Below are 20,294 nucleotides of genomic sequence, written 5' to 3' on the forward strand. Positions count from 1 at the left end.
AGCATTTAGACGGGAAACTTTTGTCTTCTGCCGCGCAGGCTTTCCACTTTTTGAAGGCCATTTAGGTAATAGCACCTTTCACGGGACATTAATCTGTGTAATTAGGTTCTGTGCCGCGGACAGCGCCCAAAGACCTCCCTTCTTCACCACCTTCTGCACTTCTGAACGAGCTATAACGTATTTATTCACTCAGCTTCCTCCTCGCCAGCTCATTCTGGTTTGGTGAGCTTGAAACGGCATTTGAGGTTGAGATTAAAGGGACAGTCATGCGGTGGTTGGGAGGCAAGGGGTGACGCAGCGCCCCCTAAAATGGTGCCTCTGAGCGTATGCGGGGAGACGAACCGCTGTCAGCCCTCGCATCTCCGGCGCAGCTGATTGGCCTCTTGCAGACGTCCTGATTGGTTAATTCGCCTCTCGCGGCGGCCAGCTGCTGGGTTGGCGCCGCCTGCGTGCCCGGCCGGCCTTCGAGCTGCAGCTGTTGCGGCCGTCCGAAGTGTTGCCTTCCAAGGGATTTCAGGCTAATCTCTTTATGTGTGCACAGCCTGTCAATCCCGATCACCGCCGCCGTTGTGCTTTCGCTCCGGGGTGGTGGGGAGGTGCGACCCAGGATCCTGACCAATGGGCACTTGTCCTGCCGATTATCTCATTATGCTTGTTTAGCGTATGCCCGCTCCCGCTGCCAGTCAAAACGGACCTACAACCGCGGCCAGCGCCTTCACTCGCCCATTAGTAGTGAGATCAGGGGAATTAATAAGTAGGTGACCGGGACGGTGAGGCCGAGTGGCTTCGCCCGGAGCAGGCTGAGAATCCGCCTTGCTAAGGCGGGCAGTCAGTAAACAAAACAACAGCAATGAATGATGCTTCCAGGTAAACAAATGACTTTGGCTCCCGCTCATGGCATTTTCATTAGCCGCGCAGTTTCCGGCCGTAAAGCTGGATGAGAGGGCCGCCTGATACCCAGCCAAGAGGACTTCTAACCCAACATGTAGCCTCCAACACTGACAACTCCACTCCGTGCAGATGGGGACATGGAAGGTCAGCCATACGCATAAACAAACACATGACTCAGCCATGCAAAGAAGGATTCGTCATGCAAATGGTCCGTCCGGGGCAACCACAGGAAAAACGTGTTCCTTCGGGACGAAGCCACAGGGAAGACAGACAAAGGCATTCTCGTCCATAATAATCCACGCATTGCACAGGTACCTTCAAATAACTTGGTCTTTTTCACTGTATAAAAAGTAATAAATATTAAAATAGGGAAGCAGGAAAATTAGAATATTGCACCATTGTTCAGCAACAATGACGAAATCCATTATGAAGCTGGCATGACTATTGTCGTATACATTTAAAAATAAATGTTTGCAGTGCACAGTGTCATCTTGAAGATACCGCCAGGTCCAAAAACACAGAGAAAAGAGGAATAAGGCCATCAAACAGTTTTTGCATGGCAAATTATCTAGTGATCTAGAGTTCACTGAATTGTACGTTTATGTCTGGGTAGCCTAGTGGGTAAAACACAAGCCTAGGTTCAAAACCCGCTTACTACCATTGTGTCCCTGAGCAAAGACACTTAACCCTGAGTGTCTCCAGGGGGACTGTCCCTGTAACTACTGATTGTAAGTCGCTCTGGATAAGGGCCTCTGATAAATGCCATAAATGTAAAATGTAAATGTCAAATTGAAAAGCAAAGTGCCTAAAATATCAGAAATCTCAGTGGTCTACATAGCAAAGGTCACTGAAGATTTTACCCATGAACCTTCACAGGCACTGACTGGAGAAATATGCTTCAAAAAACAAGAAAAGAGAACCAGTGGTCTTTTTGTGCCTACCGAACACGAACAGGTCAATAAGTCCACTTCCAAAAGTCCCATACTGAAGCATTGAGTCAGTCTTCTTTTAACTTCCACGGGGGGGGCAAATTTGCATTTGGGATCAATACAGCCAGTGGGCAGATTAGTCTCAGTGGCATCTGTAGTATCCAATTCCATAAACAAGCTTCTCCCAGACTAATTAAAGACCCGCCTGGCTTCAGCAGCAGTCAATATGCTGTCAGATTACCATATCCAGTCACATTTGGTTTGAAGGCCAACAGACACAACCACAGATTAGAACCTAAGAGATGGAAAGCTTCCATGCTTAAAGCGGAAGAGTTCCAAGAGCTCAGACCTCTGGCAAATATCGACGCTTGCCGTTTTTCTTAGAGGAGAAGGAGACCTGGGGTTTGACCTTGTTGCAAAAAACCATTGCCTCTGTTGCCATCATGGCCAGAATAATGTCTGGGCACCTGCTAGGGGTTTCCCACAACGCAATGTTTGACACACCAGCAAAAAAAGAAGTTTGTAAGAACCACTGTTCTCACAGAACCCAGCCGTGGGCTTTTTCTTCAAAAATGTGGTTGGTTCTTTTTCTCCAAGAAGTCCAGCGGACCACCGCTACAGCAGAGAATCCTTCACTTGTCTAAAACTGTCATGACCATGTGGTCATGAGCTACAGCTGGGATTGTATGAAACAGGGTTGAAGTCAGTGTCAAAACCCCAAGCGGCTTACATTCTGGAGTTGTTGGCTTCACTTTTACTGGATGGGTTGAAAGGGCCACTGAGAAATTCCTCAGGCTGACATCACTGAGAATTGAATTTGAAACATTCTTGAACAAAATTTTCCACATTTTTCCCAAGAGGCGAACACAAAACCCTCTTTGACTGTGCCCACTAACCCAGATAGGCATGGCAGCAAGGGACGTGGATGGGGTGTCGATCAGTCACATGCTCCACTCGCATTCTACTTGTTACTATATTCTCTCTCTCTTACACACACAGCATTGTATAGATAGAGGTTAAAATGTATTTTAAAATTGTAACTTGTTATAATAGGACAAAGCTCAACTCACAGTATACATTGGTAACCAGAATGTAAACATAGTCTCTATAAGTTTAATTATCATTGTAAAAAAAGCTTCTGAGGACCAGAAAAGCCCACTATGGACATTTTTTAGTGTGTGTTCCTTTTCAGTGTACATAGACAAATCACAAAAATATGCACATTATTGCTTTTATTTAAGACATATGCAAGTAATATATATATATATACACACACACACACTCTTACACTTAATTTCTAACAACCTCCATTTATGAATACAAAGGACACCAGTTCCTGGAGCATTTTACTATAAAACATTTGATATTGGCTATAAATTAATGTTAGCTCCCAGATATCATTCAAACTTTTTGCCCCTTTAAGCTGCTTTGGCACTGCAGCAAATTAATTGAATATTTATTACAAATCAATACTTTTTCAGTCTTTAAAATACACAACAATGCATGATCACATTTGTCAATAGCAGGGTTGTCAAAATCAGGTCTACAGTGGCTTGTATGGGAAAAAATTGACAGAAAACTGCTCACTTGCACATGTACATTCGCAAGACACATTCATTATATGAAATGACAATCCAGATTACAACAAAAGAAATAAATAACATTCAACCATGCATAAATACATACAGATCTCAAAAGGGTATGCATGACCTGACAAGACAAAATATTCTGCCAATTTTCAAGTTCATGTCTTTAATTAATTTTAAAAATGAGGTAACGTAAACCTACAAACATTGAGCCAATAATTTTCTTTTACAAGATCTGAACAGCTCAGAGATGCTTTATAGCTGACAGTGCACTACAATTCAACATCTAAATAATATTTCCATATCATGAGGACCCTTGACATCCATGGATTGAATAACCTATGTGCGTTCCACACACGGCACTATATTTGGCAGTGCCAAGTGCAGACAGCCTTACGTGGGTGGTGGACCATTGACGTAGTGCAGCACCAGGTGGAAGGAGCGGGCTAAAGCATTAGCACGGTGACACTGCACCTCAGGGTTCCCTGCGGGCGGCCAGGCCAGCAGCGCCATCAGGAGAGCTAGCAAGATGGACAACAGGACTGAAGCTCTAAGGAACTCCCTCATCCTCACAGGCCATGGAGATCTCCTCGTTGGAGGGTCCTCCGGCCAACAGGGGGAGCTGTAGAATAAACCGGAACACAAAAGAGCTGACCGGTTAACACAGTAATGCTCAACAAAAACTCTTTATGTGACATTTTAAAGTGTGCGTGTGTTAAATCTCAACCACGTTTGGTAAAATGCATTAAATTTTTCCAATTTGTGGACGTACAAAACACTGACAAAGTGCAGATACATTTACATTAATTAACAAATGGAATTAGGAGGCCCACCGCTGAATATCCAGACGAAGGTTAAAACAAACTGCAGACTAATTTCAAAACCTCTATTATATAAGCCTTCAAAAAGCAGTGAATCATATATTGACATACTGCGTAGTAAATCACCAAGAGATGATTTAGCAGATGACTGAAGCCCAAAAATACATAGAGTGGTGCAGTGATGGTGTGGGGGAGAATCTGAAGGTTGCTGGTTCAAATCCCGAACCACCAAGGTGCCACTGAGGTCCCCTTGTACCAACTGCTCATCCAGAGGACTTCCTTCACTTTCACACAGGAAGTATTTAACTGACCTACCGAGTTATGTTTTGTAGCTGATCTGATTTTAAGGAATATTTCACAGTCATTAATTACCAATTCCTTACTTCTGGATTAATTTCTGGAGAAAAAGTAGCCATTTTCCTAACTGCATGACCTAATGTAATCTAAGGCCATAAAACCAGAAGGGGAGGGGGTAAAATCAATCCACACCTTTTCAGGGCTCCAAATAGGAAAAGGTAATTTAGTAAAAGGTGAAAGAGCTGTGTACCTATGATAGCAGGTAAGAACAAACATCACGTATTGATCTAACGTTTAATAAGGTCGGCTGGCCTCGGCCATTTCTCACCAGGGGTTAATGCAGATGCTGGCCTCGCCTTTATCGGTGTTCCCATGACCTTCACCCAGGCACTGAAAACAGAGGAACTTAAGGGTTGGACAAAATCAACAGGAAACCTAATAAAATTTCACCATCCTTTTCTAACTGGATTTCCATTTCATTTTGTTTCTTTGTGCACAGTGGTGTTCGTAGGCTGGCATGTATAAAAATTACAGTTAAATTAACCATTACATGGTTAATCAAAATCTGCTGACTAGATACTGTGTGTTCGCATACATCTGAAAGGGGAAGGAGGAGCTGTGGTCATGAATACCTTCTCTCCAGAGTGGCGCGCATGATGCGTCCAACTGGATCGGAGTTGGGCACCACGTGACCAGGTAGGGTGGGGGGTGGCACATATCTCCCCCCTGTGTGGGTGACAAGCGTGTCTTTGAGAGCAGACATCAGATGGCCACTTGTCCCTCTCACCAGAGGGGCTGTACTGCTGCGGTGAGCACACACACACACACACACACACACACAGAGCAGCTTTTACTGCATGTGACAGCATCTTCATGTAGCAAAGGGTAATTGTGAATCAAGAGAAATCCATTAACTAATAAGGTCTGGGACTGCTCCAGTTCTCTCTCTCCCTGTCCCTCACACACACACACACACACACACACACACACACACAGTCACCCCAGAGAGCGAGTGATCAGTCTTGCTTGTCTGTGATTGTCTGCCCACCCAATCGCTCTATTGCTTTACGAATCAGACCACAGTTGCAGCAGGCACTAAAGAGCCAGTTAGCACCCATTCCACTCCCCCCACCACACACACACACACACTTCCCCACTGCATGTAAAGCTGCCAATTAGCCATGAAGCGATGAGAAATTACAAGAGCCTTTTTAAAATGGAAATCTTTTCCCTCTCCTCAGCAAGGTTTTCTAGGCTTTGGTTCTTCAGCATGGCCATATCAACCCTGTACACTACTCTTCACCTCGCACAGATTCACCACGTAATACAAGAACATAACATTCCTGTTTACGGACACAAAATGCAGTTTTTACGGCGCATCCTCGATTTGTTTACTGGCCAAGTGAGGCACGACATTATCTTCGTTCTACATTCGGCGTGGTGGTTGTAAACGGGGGATGGGGGGCTGCTCACATGACTCTGAGGTCCTGTGCTTCTCCCTAATGCAATTGGGCCCAATTTACCACACATATCTCCCCTGTGCACAAAGTCAGCATTCTGCCCTGAAGCACATGAACAACCTTGTTCGGAGTCTTTGGTATAATGTGCACATACTGGATTGGGCATCTCACGATTGCCCACTTTTCAGGCAGAAGACAACTGAAGCAAACAGTATAAATCTGTGGCATTGTGGTGGCCTTTACCAAAATCTTTTGACAAGAACATTTTAACCACGCTGGGCCGCAGCACCACAAATGCAAATAAATAAATGAAAGAGTTTACTTCCCACAAAAGACAGATTCTCCTTCCTCACATCCTTCTTCCTTCAATCTTCCCCTCTTTATTCTCATGGTTTTACAGTCACAGGCTTCATCGGACATCGAGATCCCCTCCGCATATACTCTGTAGCCACAGCTATAAACCTTGTGGTTATGAACTTGCATTATACATTTCTACCTTTGCATGTTGGGGGTATTTTCCTGATGTTATATAAGACTATAAGACTGTGCATGAGGAGCATTCACTAATGGTCGCAGAGACTAGTTTAGCCTCTACAACTCTTCTCTTTAATAGTTTTCTTAGATTCAACAATCAGAATTACTGAATAAAGTGCTAATACCCTATCTGCCTGTTTGGTTTGGTAGTGGCTATGCTCCTGGGATGTCTAGAAGATATTGCATTTGTGATGTTTGCTGATGCACCAGATTTGTCTATCAACATCGATACTCTTTGCTTTAACTTTGGTTATAAAATGACTGAAATCTTCTGGCTGTGAAAATACTACTAGACTAGTAAAGGCATACCTGAGGTACTGCTGTGGACCGTGATGCTGAAGCATGCTGATGTGTCTGGCCCAGCCAGGCACTGATGCGTTCTGGGTCAAAGGTCACAGGTTCAGGGCAACGCTCCTTGGGAGTGGAACTCTTCCACGGAGCAAGATGTTCACTGCGGCAGGGTTCAGTTCCTGGAAACACATCTCATGATCATGGCTTGTTCATTACTTTTTCAATCCACATCCATGGTAACTATTTTAATCTAGAGTGGAGGGTTGCTGAAGGTCTTTTCAAAGACTGACAATAATATGGAGGTGAGACTGGCCCTCTCAGTAGTAAAGGAACAGTGAACGGGAGAATTCATTTTGTTTGCCAATATATTTTATGGAAGACTGCTGTTTTAACATTGGTGTAAACTGAAAGGCATTATGGGAAAAAGCTGAATCATCCATAGGTCACAGGACCAGAAAGTGACGCTCACCTGACGCTGGAGGGTGAGAGGAAAGTGCATCTGAAGCCCAAAGTTCACATCTGCTCCTGCTGCCCTGCAGAATGAGAGCAACACAACAGAGCCTTCATTCTCTCCCTCTCAACCCAGCATACACACACACAACAGCAGCAGCAAAAGACAAGTCCCCGGAGGCATCTGCCTTCACTTTAATGCTAATCACAACAGCTCCAGTACAGCTCCCAGGGCATTAATGTCTGGGGGTCTGAATGCAGGTGAGGAAGAGACATCGTATAAACCTGTACTGTGATACAGAATAAAATAAATAAAATCACACTGTGTGGATATAGATTTTTTTTTTGTGTGACATTCAGATCGCCTTCATCCAAGCCTGATACCTGAGGACGTGGAACCCTGAACTACAAACATGACCACACATGAATGTATGTTTATCTGAGGTACTGATACGGTACATAGCGCTATATAAGCTCTGCTGCGATAATCAGAATTCCCGGCACGCTACAGCCATTTAGCATTTCAATTGGCCATTTGTTGCTTGCCAGAAATATATGCACATATTTTATGTCAACGTACATTACCACTACATTATTCAAATGTCTTTGACTTGCACCACAATAGCCTTCAGTGTGCACAATAGAACGGCCTCTTGACGGAGCTGCTGGAGTTTTCAGCCCATTGTTGCCTGTTGGGAGTTGTAGTGATCAGATGGGGATGAGTCTCCTCAGCTTGTTAAGAGTGGCGCTAAGTAGCCTTATCAGAATTTTGTACAACTCACCTGATTCTACAACAGAAGACTAGCTTTTACTCATTTTTTTTTTTTTTTTTTTTCCCCATTTAGTTCTGTGGCAAAATCACCTTTATGATCACCTTTAACCAGGAATAAATTTTACCTTCTGTAGCTTTACCGCCTTGCACCTTTGAAACAGGGACTTCAGAAAGTGTAATTAAGCATGGTGATTAAAAGAGTGGCATCTATGTTTATTAATTGGGTGTAATGTAATACAATGCCGAAAAAAACGCAAGCACAAAAGTTCACAGTGACTAAAATGTTGCAATGAATTTGAAGTGGTTTCGCACCGTCTCCGCAGGGCTGCTTGTGTTTTGCACTCGCGACTCAGCTGGGGTCAGGTGACTTTTTTTCCTCGCTGGCTCCTCTGGCTGACACGCACCTGTGGAATGACACAAACAAGCGTCACCTGACACTAGAGAGGCATGGTAATTACCCCGCACCCAGCCGCTCCGGCCCTATGGGACAATCTTCCGGGTTTATTTACTCATTCAGCATGGGCCACAGAAACACACTGGCCATGCCTCATTAGCACTAAACGCTGGGTCTGGTCATGTGCACAGTTCAGCAAGCCGCCCCCCCCCAAACACACACACAAAAAAAAAAACCCTGATCCTGTGCATGTTCCCCACCAGCTTTATTTTTAGATATATAAAATCGGTTTTTGGCTAAATTTGCGTGGATCAGTATGACCTGCAGCCGCGCTGTAGTAAGAAGAGTCCGCGTCGTCACGAGTCGAGCCACCTATGTCTACGGAGGGGTCCCATTCCAGCAGCTGGTGGTCGGCAGCAGATGTACTGAGGAGGCTCTGCTCATCATGTGTGCAGGTCCCATCAAAAACCCCCTCGTCCTCTGGGAGGGGGGTCTCCGACGGACAGCCAGAGTCAGGGAAGGTTGGCAAGATCCAGTCCTCCTCAAAGACCTGTCATGAGACAAGGACGAGACATTCAACATACTCAAGTCAATGTCAAAAATGTCTGTTAAAATACATGAGCTAAATAAATTACATTTCATTAAAAATTGCTTTATTTCTCTTGTAAAAACACATTTGTATTAACAGTGTGACATTTTGGCACTGTGCCCAAATGTGGTCTGAAATTTGTACTCCAACACGACTATTTCACTTTATCATGGCTCCTGTTGGAGAAAAGCTAGGCAGATGAGAGCAACAGGTCCCTACGTAACCCCTTCCCTTTCAGCCTTCAATCTTCCTCGAACTCCCCAGGGAACGGCTCGAGGAGCCCAGGCAATTTGGAGATGTTAACAGAGATGGTCAGACGTGGCATCGGGAGAACGTTTAGTCTGGCAGTAGCCTAGTGGGTAACACTTACCTACGAACCACAAGACCACAAAGTCACATGTTCAAGCCCCACTTAGTACCATTGTGTCGAACAAGACGCTTAGCCCTGAGTGACTCCAGGGGGACTGTCCCTGTAACTACTGATGGTAAGTTGCCCATGATAAGGGGGTCTGACAAACGCCTTAGACACTACGTGTATATACTGTACCAATCTCATGCTCAGCAGGCGTGTGTGCAGACGTCCCACCCCCTCAAACACGTGTGCACAGCACAGAAGCAGCTCCTGCAGTTGCGTCTCGACCTTCTGGGCATCGGCCGGCTCGCTGCGCTGGATCAGCGCCTCTCCCTGCTCCAGCAGCGCGTTCAGTCGGCCCGCGCTGTCACACACAGCCTTCTGGAAGCTCTTACACACGAACAGAGGGGAACACAAAACATTCAAGCACAGACATCTATGGAAAAATCAGGCTTAAAGACCACACGCAAAGAAATAAGAATAAAGTAATATTGGTTTGTAGGTCTTTCACATTAGAAAGATGCATTTATTATTGGGCTCTGACATGCAGAAACAAGATCCTGGAAACCCATGCTGAGCTTTTTTGTAAAACCGAATGCTATTTGTAATTCTATGCTAACAAGTGATTCAAGTATGATTAATGTATTCAGGAAATAAGTGTAGAAGTACTTGAGTCAGACGTTCTAGATGCATTAACCTGTAGGTTGACTCACATACAAGACCCCAAAAAGAAAGAGCCTTTTGCCTGATTATTCATTATTTAAAAGCTGCACTCTTATGAAATAGGGCTGGTTTATGACTGTAATAAAATAGTCAGAAACTTACAGCTGTATTTTTTGCTGGAGGTCTATATGAAGCTATAAAACATACTGTAGATAATGATGTAAACATAGATTAATAACTTTTTAATGTCCATCATTTAATGTCCATCAACAAAGTGTTCTTAATGGACACTGGACCCAGAATGACCCATGGTGACTGATAAGAACCCATATGCCTGAAGACAGATGAACAGAGAGGCTGGCACAGAACCTGGTGTCTGGTACCTGCAGCTGACGCATCTTAGCCCCCGTGTCGCTGCCAGAAAAATGCTCCACCTCGGTAAGCCTGAGGTCCATGTCAGCCAGCCAGACGGACATCTCCTCCCTCCGCCTGTCAAAGTCCTCCCACTGGGACACAAAGTGCTGGGCGGCACACCGCAGAGGAGGAGAGAAGCGAGGAAAAGAGAGAAGAACAGGAGGAGAATGGTTGGGGTTTTTTTGGGGGGGTGAAGGACGTGTGGATAAAAGCGCATGATTGTGAACTTGTGAACACCACAAGGATTAAAAACCTATTTTATACCTTAAGCCGACGGCACACGCTCTCTATGGTGGCCATCAAACAGTCCCAGCGCTGGCTGCAGTTCCGGGTCATGGCAACTAGCCGTGATCTCATAGCCCCTGTAAAGAGGGGGACCAGAGACCTGTTCCTTCTGACCAGAGAGTCGAGCTGGGACAGATGTCCCCTTGCATCGGTCTGCAGGGTCTGGGAAACAAACAGGAAAGGGGACGGAGGGAACGACCCATCCTGTGATCAGAAGGGGGGTTGGATCCAATGTGGAGGACCTGAACTACTCAAGTATTTTGCAGTTTTGAACATCAACTTCAGTGCCAAATGAAGCCCTGGCAATATTCATGAGATGGTGCCGTTGACACGAACCCCAAAATATGCAAAACAAGCCACAGAAAACATATGAGGTAGTGTAACTACCTAAACTAAAGTGATCAGCTAGCCTTCATGTACACATTTGTCTATCTTGTTTCTAGTTCACAGCTGTGGAACACTGGGTTGGGTTCATTGAGAGGTAAAATTCTTATAGGTTAGGAACAGAGGTGGAAAGAAACAAATTACATTTACTCGGGATAGAAGTGAATCACTATGAAACAAGTGCTGGGTCAAATACAGTTAGTCAATTACAAGCCAAAAAAATAATGACTTTATATATATATATATATATATAAAAAGAGAAAACTAAGATCCCATGTATGTAAGTATTCACAGCCTTTGCTCAATATTTTGTCAATACACTTGTCCGCAATTACAGCCTCAAGTCTTTGAAAGTGAAGTGATTGTCATTGTGAAAGACTGCAGCACAGCACATGGTGACGCAACAAAACGTGTCCTCTGCTTCTAACAATCACCCTTGGTGAGCAGTGGGCAGCCATGACAGGCGTCCGGGGAGCAGTGTGTGGGGACGGTGCTTTGCTCAGAATATGAGGTCCCAGAATATGATGCCACAAGCTTAAGACACCTACCCTTGGCCATTTCCCCCCATTTCTCTTTGTAGCACCTCTCAAGCTCCATCAGGTTGGATGGAAAGTGTCGGTTCAGCCATTTCAACATCTCTCCAGTGACGTTCAACTGAATTCAAGTCTGGGCTCTGACTGGGCCACTTAAGGACAAAGTTGTCCTGAAGCAACTCCTTTGATATCTTGGCTGTGTGCTTAGCATTTAACTGCATATCATACAGTGTTTGTGTATGTGACAAAATTTGAATTTAGGGTCGTTGTCCTGCTAAAAGATGAACAGTCACCCCAGTCTAAGTTCAAGAGCGCTCTGGAGGTTTTCATCCAGGATGTCTATGTACATTGCTGCAGTCATCTTCCATCTATCCTGACAAGTCTCCCAGTTCCTACGGCTGAAAAACATCCCACAGCATGATGCTGCCACCAACCATGCTTCACTGCTGGGATCGTATTGGCCTGGTGATTGTGCCTGGATTCCTCCAAACGTGATGCCTGGCATTCACAACAAAGAGATCAATCGTTGTCTCATCAGACCAGAGAATTTAAGTTCTTCAGGTTCTCCAGACAGGCTGCCATGTGCCTTTACTAAGGAGTGGCTTCTGTCTGGCCACTCTACCATACAGGTCTGATTAGTGGATTGCTGCAGAGATGGTTCTATGTCCACAGAGGACCTCTGGAGCTCTGACAGAGTGACAATCAAGTACTTGGTCCATGAATAAGGCCCTTCTCTTCTGATCACTCAGTTTAGACTCTACAAAGAGTCCTGGTGGTTTTGAACTTCCACTTATGGAAAATGGAGGCCACTGTGGTCCTTGGGACCTGTAATTTTTTGTAATCTTCCCCAGATGTGTGCATGGAGACAATCCTGTCTCTGAGGTCTACAGATAATTCCTTTGACTTCATGCTTGGTTTGTGCTCTGACATGCTGTCTACTGTGGGACCTTATATATACAGGTGTGTCTTTCCAAATCAGGTCCAATGAACTTTTCCCCACAGATGGACCCCAATTAAGCTGCAGAAACATCTCAAGGATGATCAGGGGAAACAGGAGGTACCCAATGTCAATTATGAGTTTCATGGCAAAGGTTGTGAATACTTATGTAAATGTGATTTCTCAGTTTTTATTTGATTTTCAATAAATTAGCCAAAACCTCAAGTCAACTTTTTCACTTTGTCATTAGGGGGTGTTGTGTGAGAGAAAAACTAAATTAAATCCATTTTTGGAATAAGGCTGCAACAAGATGTGGAGAAAGTGATGGGCTGTAAATACTTTCTGGATGCACTGTATATGCTTTTTACCCATTTATCCCATGCATTATATTGCTCAAACTAAACAAGAGCTTTACAGTGTAATGCTGGGCAGGACACTTTATTTGGTTTCTTAGAGAATTTTTGCAAATATATTTTACTTAATTACATTTTTTTCAGTACTTTTTCCACCTCTGCTTAAGTGAACCCAGTGAACTGAGATGTACTTTGTGGAACACCCACCTGAGTATGTTAAGCACTAAACAGAACAAGCATAGCGACTGCCTCGGGGTTCCCAACAATGGGTTTGGATAGGAGCAACCAAATAAATCAAAGTGCAATAAACTCAAACCTCATGTGGCATTTTACGTTTACCTCGAACTTCTTGAGCTCCTCGCTGGCGGCTACGTAAAGCACATGACTGGTGTTTGGGGAAGCAGCACAATTTTCCGCCAGCCGTAGCCAGTCATCCAAACAGGAATAATCCTTCATGAACTCATGCCACAGCATCCAGCGCCTCTCCAGCCTACAGGATAGAGCGACGGTGATGAGAGAGAGTTAACTTAATAAAATGGCTCATGGCCATGTTACTTGTTGCCAAGGTAATCTAACTAATAACGTGTTTAATAATTAAACACGCACTTAGGAACATTGTCTAGAGTAAAGTGTCAAAACTGAGTTGAGAAAGCAGAATTATTCAGTTTGTGAAAATGGCTCTTTTTCAAACCCAATTTAAAAGTAGAGTACAGGAATTAAAAGGAACCATTTTTAAAACCTACTCTTGCACTCACTGCCAAAAACTCCTCTGCTGCTTTTGATTTGCACAGCATGTCACCAGGGATGCAATACTGTAAGCACATCTACTCACACGTTGCCACAGTGCTAATCAAAAGCACCAAAAGGAGTCTGGCAACCACGCCGACCTCAGCCAATTCGGAACTGGAAGTGAACAGTGAAGACATCCATAATGCAGTCATGGGGCATGTAATTAAATTCGGAATTCCCAGCCATGACATCTGTGATGGCTACAGCGCTTGGTGTCAGCAGACAGTGACAGTTGTCACTTCGCTGTTTGCTAAATGTGTTTGTAATTTCCATTCTAGTGAAGAGCCGCTCACTGCATGGGTCCTTCCAGTGCTGATGTTTCACGAGGGTAGAAAGGGGTCAGGGGAACAGAGCGAGTCTTCCTCTCATCATCTTCTTCACCAAACCCTGCAGCACAGTGCATGTGAACGCCATTTTCGACCGTCTCCCCAGGCATGCTGGTATTTACCTGATAGGGGAAGAGGGTGAAACCAAGTCAGGTTCGAGGTGAGGCAAACATCATACAAACGAAAACCAAATGATTAAATATAAAAATCTATGAAATCTATGATAGTAAACTATGCAAATTGATGTAAACTCCATGATTAAAAAAAATGTTGCTGCAGGACCTGTAATTACTTATACAATATACAATATAAATAATTAAAACTGAATTCAAATGTATAAACTTTTTCTATATTTCATACTGGTAATATTCTGTGCATGCATTAAACATGCAGCATGTGAATGAATGATAAATAAACACTGATAACAGCACATCAGCGCAGCATGACAGTGATGTCTCAGTCGCAGTCTGCCTAGAGACTTCTGGAAGGTGCGGCTGAACTCGGTGAGAGTCACCCACGACTCTGCCACGCCCACCAAGTCATGCTTTATTTCTTTTTTTTAAAAGCACAAGATTTATTTTCCAAGAAACTTTTTGTTTCGAATTTCCTTTAAACTCTATACACGGTTGGCCACTGCAAAGCCATGAGATAAATATTCAGAAATAAACACTGAAGTGCCTCATGAACCAGGGTACAGGTCCTGCTGCACACACACCGCCATTGCAACAGAGGGTCATAAAGGGAGCCAGGACCGTATTATCGCACGGATTTCATGTTCAAGCCGGCTGCCTGGAAAAGTGCCGCTCGATTTTCTCTCACTCCGAGGCTTGGATGTGGTTTCAACGCAATAAATTTCCAGCACGTCGATACCTGCCATGGCAGCTTCAGCCTGGCTTTACACGTCAGATACTCAGAAGCCACGCACCATACTGTTAATCAGCTTTATACGCCGGGCCTGAAGGAGTAATGATCCAGCTTCAGCGGGGAGATGGAAAGGGTGGATGGGGTTATTATACACCGGTGACGTATCTGGTGAAGGAAAAGTGTGACGGCGAGAAGGTCAAAGGCGCAGCAGCCATGACCTCTGTCCGTCAAAAGTGATGTTGCTAATTCTGTTCTTACACAGCGAGAGAGAGAGAGAGAGAGCATTTCTCTGGCCTTTGCCCTGAGACAAGCCCACCCAGAGAATAACAGAGTAGCAGTGATTGAGATTTATGAGCACAGTCGCCCTCCCCGATCCGACAGGAGGAAAAATCTCCTCGGACACCGGGGCGATTAACTCAGTGGCGGAGAGCCACAATTACCTGCAACCTTGCCCCCTGCATCCTCGCCTGTCCTGCCACACCTCCCTCTCCTTGGATTAGGGTTCCCTCAAGCGCAGGTCTGCGTCAGGAGAGTGAGAGGGAAGGGAAGGAAGGCAGGCTGAACGCTGCACCGCTCACCACCACAGTTCCATCATTCCAGGGAGCGTTTAAGGTGGCTGGACTGAGTCTCGAGAGGCAGCGGAGTTGAAAATGGAAAGCGGCGTCGGGCCTGTCGGCTCTGTGAGCTCAGGGTCAGACCTGGGGGGCGGGGGAATAAATGGCGCTCTCTGGTGTCACGCGTTGCATGAGCGCCATTCATAAACTTCACAGATGTGAGAAAAACCAAAAAAAAACACACACACACCTTATCAACTCCTCCCCTCCCCCCCGCAGAAAGCAATGCCTTCGCCCTCAAGGAACCTGAAATGCAAACCTCTCGGTTCACACCCATCGCCTCATATCGTAACGCCCTGTGGCGATGATTTTTTTTTTTGACAAAGGCTATTTAAAGTTTTGTTGTGCACCACTATGCAAAAACGGTAGGAAATTCCACGTGAAGTCAACTGGCTTGATCCAGAATGGCTACCAGTGTATGATGAGTCCGCCGCTGCTGTGGGGGAGTGGAGGGGGCGGGACCTTCATGGAAAAGTTGGCAGACAACAGAATGGGTCAGGAGATATGGAAGAAAAAAAAACTATTTGTAAAAAAAGGTAAATGAATGAATTTAGGGCCTTTATGGTCATGTGGTATAACTCAAAATTAAAATAAAAAAAATTACTCCGTGTCCGGGAACTGGAGTTAACGTCCGAGTGTGAACATGCCTGATGACAGACTTCAGTCCTCCTCTGAAGAAAAAAAAAAAAAATAAATTTTAAATCTACAAGGAAAAGGTAGGTTGTACTTTATTAGTTATATCTACAATTTACAATTAGCAAGTGGGGTTAGAGGACCAAGAATCTACACAACCACTAAACAACCTTCTCAAAGAAAAACACTAAAGCGCAACTCGTTGATATGGAGCGTTCCATAATCCCCGGTCTTTAAAAGCAGAAGTAGTTTGGAATACTTGGGCGTACTGCTCTATCCTCCACATACGAGTGCGCCTGACACGTCCTGGCGGTTAAGGCCTCTTTTTGAGGGTGTGTCGAGTGCGTTTACGCAGAACCACACTCTCCTGCCTGTGGCGTCACTCCATTAGGGGATTGGAAGCGCCTGATGGGGACGCCGTGTTTCCGGCGACAGGGCGGTAAAACAGAGAGAGCGAGAGACGCTCCGGTACCCCTCCATTTCTCCGCCCTCCTCCCCTCGCTGCCCTGAAGAAGCTCACAGCGCTCATTGTTCCTGCTGTGAAAAAGGGCTGGAAAAGCGAACAAACGCTCCTTTCTGTCCTCGGATGGAGAGCGGAAGAGAGCACCGGGACATCTGACGGCCCCCCTCCCCCTTCCCGACTCTCCCCGTGGATGCAGAGAGCGGGACAGGCGTCTTCACAGCCACCACGCAGACTCAAAGCCGGGGACGGGCCACCTCGCTTCACGACGGGGGTTCTGGAACACCTGAACGGTGTGATCTCCATACAGAAGTTCTCATCTTAATAGCCCCAAACCAATGAACCCCATCATTCCCTCGCCAGGTTTAATCTGTGAGAATGATAATGAAAGAGTACACATGGGTACTAACCGCGGTTGGTTCAGTGGAGCTGGTTCTCAAAAGAGTGTAAAAGTATAACGGGCGAGAGCATTAGGTTCTCGATTTTCCAATTACACTTTCAATTCCGATTACTAAACCGGATTCATTCCACACCCAACGGGCAACAATGTTTTGTGATTCACCTTCACTTGCGCCTGACAGTGGGACGGACAGACTGACCAAAAGCGGCAAGAGGCGGAGCCGGAGACCAGCCCGCGACTATTAACAATCCCCACATTCATTTCCCCCGCACGCAATTACCCCGGTGTCATGATGACACAGTGGCTCGCCCAGCGATGCCCCGCCCCTGTGGATTTACAGTGTCGGTCTTTCACAAAAGGGCCAGAACTGGCGAGTGAGCGCGGCTCAGTGGAGCCCAGCAGGGCACAGCGCGCATCAACACTAGCGCGGCCATCCAGCGCTCTGCTGCTCTCCATAATAGCTAATTGCCGCGTGCGTCCTCATCGGGGGTCTCCGGGTTCGGGCCACTCGAGCGTGTGAAGTCATTGCTTGAGCCGTCCAAGGCAGAGCATGGGAGGACAAGTGACCCTCTGAGCCATTTTACAATGGGAGTGCCACCGAGTTGATGTGAACCTGGGCCTGGGCTGCATCTTGTTCTTCAGACAGCTAGGACACCACACAGAGTGAAGGGCAAAAAGATCGATTTCCAAAATTCAATCCCTTCATCACGTTCTTTCCATTTGATGGAGCCTCGTTAAGACAACAGATCCAATCGAATTCGTTTATCAGGTGCCGTATTAGCTGTTGTGTTCTGACAATTCTGGAGCAGGGGAACATGCGGCGAAGGTATCGGCACAAAAAAAGGTGGCGTTGTGGACTAGTAGTGGCATCAGGGGCTGAGGAAGCGGGTTCAGATGCCACCGAGGTTCCCTCGAGTGAAGATTTGCATTTTGCAGCATTTACCAGACGCCCTTACCCAGAGCGACTTACAACCAGTAGTTACAGGGACAGTCCCCCCCTGGAGCAACTTAGGGTTAAGTGTCTTGCTCAGGGACAACAATGGTAGTAAGTGGACTTGAACCTGGGTCTTCTGGTTCACTACGCTACTACCGCCCTATCACACGTCCCCTGCTGTCACCAAACCAGCCCTGACCCATCGAGGCTTGGACTGCACTCAACCTCTGAAGGTACCCCGTGCTACCTGGTACTGAGCAGCAGTAGCAGATCCATGGAACAGACTTGTTTTCTTCTAGCACATCCTGTCCGGAACAGTAAACTGCCGCAGACACGGGAGCAAAGTAATGTGCTTTACTTTTACCCGACACAGGCCTCCTATTTCAGGAGGGAGGGAGACGGGCATCTGAATGGAAGGGTCCCAACACCCTTTCTCTCCAATGTTCTCCGTTCCAGTCCAGCCTTGTGCAGATGGATTTTGGATGAGCGCATTCTCCCAGGCCATGCCAGACACCATTTTTATGCAAATGAGCACCCAAAGAAGGGACATTGTGGGATGTGGGGATCTGTACGGCAGATGATGACAGCATCGAATCGGTAAATAGTGTTTTAATAAAATGCTGGTCTTCGCGGTCTGCACAGCTACCACAGACCACATTACGGAAAAAAAAAAAAAGTCTTATCGGCAGGAACTGGTAAATCTTAAACAAAGCGGCGCGTCAAAAGCCAGATGAATAATAGAGCACAGACAATAAAGTATTCATAGCAGCCTACTCAGTGCTGCACAAGAGAAGAGAGAGAAAAATATTTCCCGTTGTCCCCAGGACGCAGAGGCAGAGCCCTCGGAGAGAAACGTCACCGAACGGGACCTTGTCATCCGCAGGCCTCATAAAAACGCCACAACGGCAGAACTCAGCCATAACCCACGCCACTAAGCAGCAGAGAAATTAAATGCACTTTACGATGCACTTCCTCTTTACTGCAGCACAACACCAGAAAAAAACTATTTACAGCACGTTAAGTAACAACGTTTCAGACTTTGTGCAAGTCCAATGTTCTACTTATGTTGTGTATGACTGTATCTTTCTTGCTTTTCATTTATTTACCATATATATATATATATCTTTTTAAAATGGTTTATTCGGCTGAGAATGGCGTACCGATCCAGTGACTTTGAAACAAGATTCTCCCATGTCGCCGTTTCGGATACAGATAAAGATGATCATCTTCAGCCTGATCCAGCCACGTGGAATAACTACGGGACTTTTTTTTTTTTTACTTTCTTTAAACACTCCTGAACCGGGTGAGTAAAACGTGATTTAGCAACACGAGCCAGTATCACTAGTGACCTACTGTACTCTACCCATCTTTTATCCTGGAAACAAAGCCAGCGGATCCCGTAACCGGACTCATGTGGCTGGGAAACGGGCTCGGTCACAGGTAAACGAGAGTCGCATTTCCCTCGCCTGGGGGCCGCGGGTCAAGTGTCGTTTCTCTGGTGCCCGGGTTCAGGGTTCGACCGAAGCCTACGCTGGACGTCAGGAATGGAAACCAGTTTCAATTTGATTAAAACGGCGTCATTAAACACGATTCCTAATGGATGCAAAAAATATATATCACCATCGAAGACGCTCAATAAAATACAGAACACACATGCATCAAAATTCCAGTTGTCATTTAAACCGATTAGCAGAAGTTGCAGAGTCCACAGAACTCCCTTGTTCGTTCAGATTGGCTTGAGTCGATCATCTCGGCTGGAGAAGAGGTGATGAAACTCTGCAAATATTGGTCATGGGACGGCTGGGAGAGAGAAACTCATCTTAACACACGTGCGCATATATTTCCTAGCTACACAGCAGCTGCGGGTTCGAGACCGACACGACGCTGATTCGGGAGTCATTTCACGCCTCCGAGACGCTCCGAACCCGAACCTCCCGAAGCTCCGCGGCTAAAACTCGTCGGCGAAGACTTACGCGGTGCGTGTAGCGGCCGAGTTCCTGCTTCCGCCGAGCCCAACTTCACAAACTCGCCGGGCCGCGGAGAAGCGCAGCGGATCGGCAGCCATACCTGCGCCAGGTGTGATTTAGGCCACGCCCCCAACCTCCAGCCACCTGCAGCAGGAGGACCAATCAGCACGCTCCTCCTACAAAACCACCCCCCCCCGACACGTCCTGCATTGGACACGGAATGAATTATGTTCATTTGAGGATTTCACACCTCCTACTCATTACATGCACGGTGTTAATAACTGCTAATAATTATATTCCTGTGATAAATCATTGTGATCTCTGGTGGACTTTTGAGCATTTTTGTTGTACCAAAGTACAGACATTATTACT

The 20,294-nt window shown here is 45.9% G+C and overlaps 1 protein-coding gene across 4 annotated transcripts; it reads right to left on the reverse strand.

Moving 5' to 3' along the window:
* Positions 1-3,039: 3,039 nt before the first annotated feature.
* On the reverse strand, positions 3,040-20,029 carry LOC114768811 (nesprin-2). 4 transcript variants are annotated; one of them, XM_028961106.1, is made up of 13 exons: positions 19,929-20,029; positions 14,018-14,172; positions 13,275-13,425; positions 10,708-10,890; positions 10,413-10,550; positions 9,601-9,756; positions 8,747-8,975; positions 8,344-8,435; positions 7,279-7,342; positions 6,828-6,988; positions 5,157-5,327; positions 4,853-4,914; positions 3,040-4,028 (listed from the first exon to the last, which is right to left on the reverse strand). In XM_028961106.1, exons 2-13 carry the CDS (start codon positions 14,158-14,160, stop codon positions 3,800-3,802), a joined length of 1,779 nt encoding a protein of 592 aa, XP_028816939.1. In that variant the 5' UTR covers positions 14,161-14,172; positions 19,929-20,029; the 3' UTR covers positions 3,040-3,799. The 4 variants fall into 4 exon arrangements, with proteins under 4 accessions (XP_028816939.1, XP_028816938.1, XP_028816937.1 ...); XM_028961105.1 differs by having other exon boundaries at positions 5,157-5,324; positions 9,562-9,756; XM_028961104.1 differs by having other exon boundaries at positions 9,562-9,756.
* Positions 20,030-20,294: the final 265 nt, after the last annotated feature.

The sequence above is a fragment of the Denticeps clupeoides genome, chromosome 19, assembly GCF_900700375.1.
Source record: "Denticeps clupeoides chromosome 19, fDenClu1.1, whole genome shotgun sequence".
Lineage (NCBI taxonomy): Eukaryota > Metazoa > Chordata > Actinopteri > Clupeiformes > Denticipitidae > Denticeps > Denticeps clupeoides.

Coding starts and splice junctions, on each gene's coding strand:
- LOC114768811 (XM_028961104.1), bottom strand. CDS start 14,160: ATGCCTGGGGAGACGGTCGAAAATGGCGTTCACATGCACTGTGCTGCA. Junction 10,551..10,707: donor GCGTGTGCCGTCGGCTTAAG/GTATAAAATAGG, acceptor TGTGCCGCCCAG/CACTTTGTGTCCCAGTGGGA. Junction 8,976..9,561: donor GCCTGCTGAGCATGAGATTG/GTACAGTATATA, acceptor GTCTCATGACAG/GTCTTTGAGGAGGACTGGAT.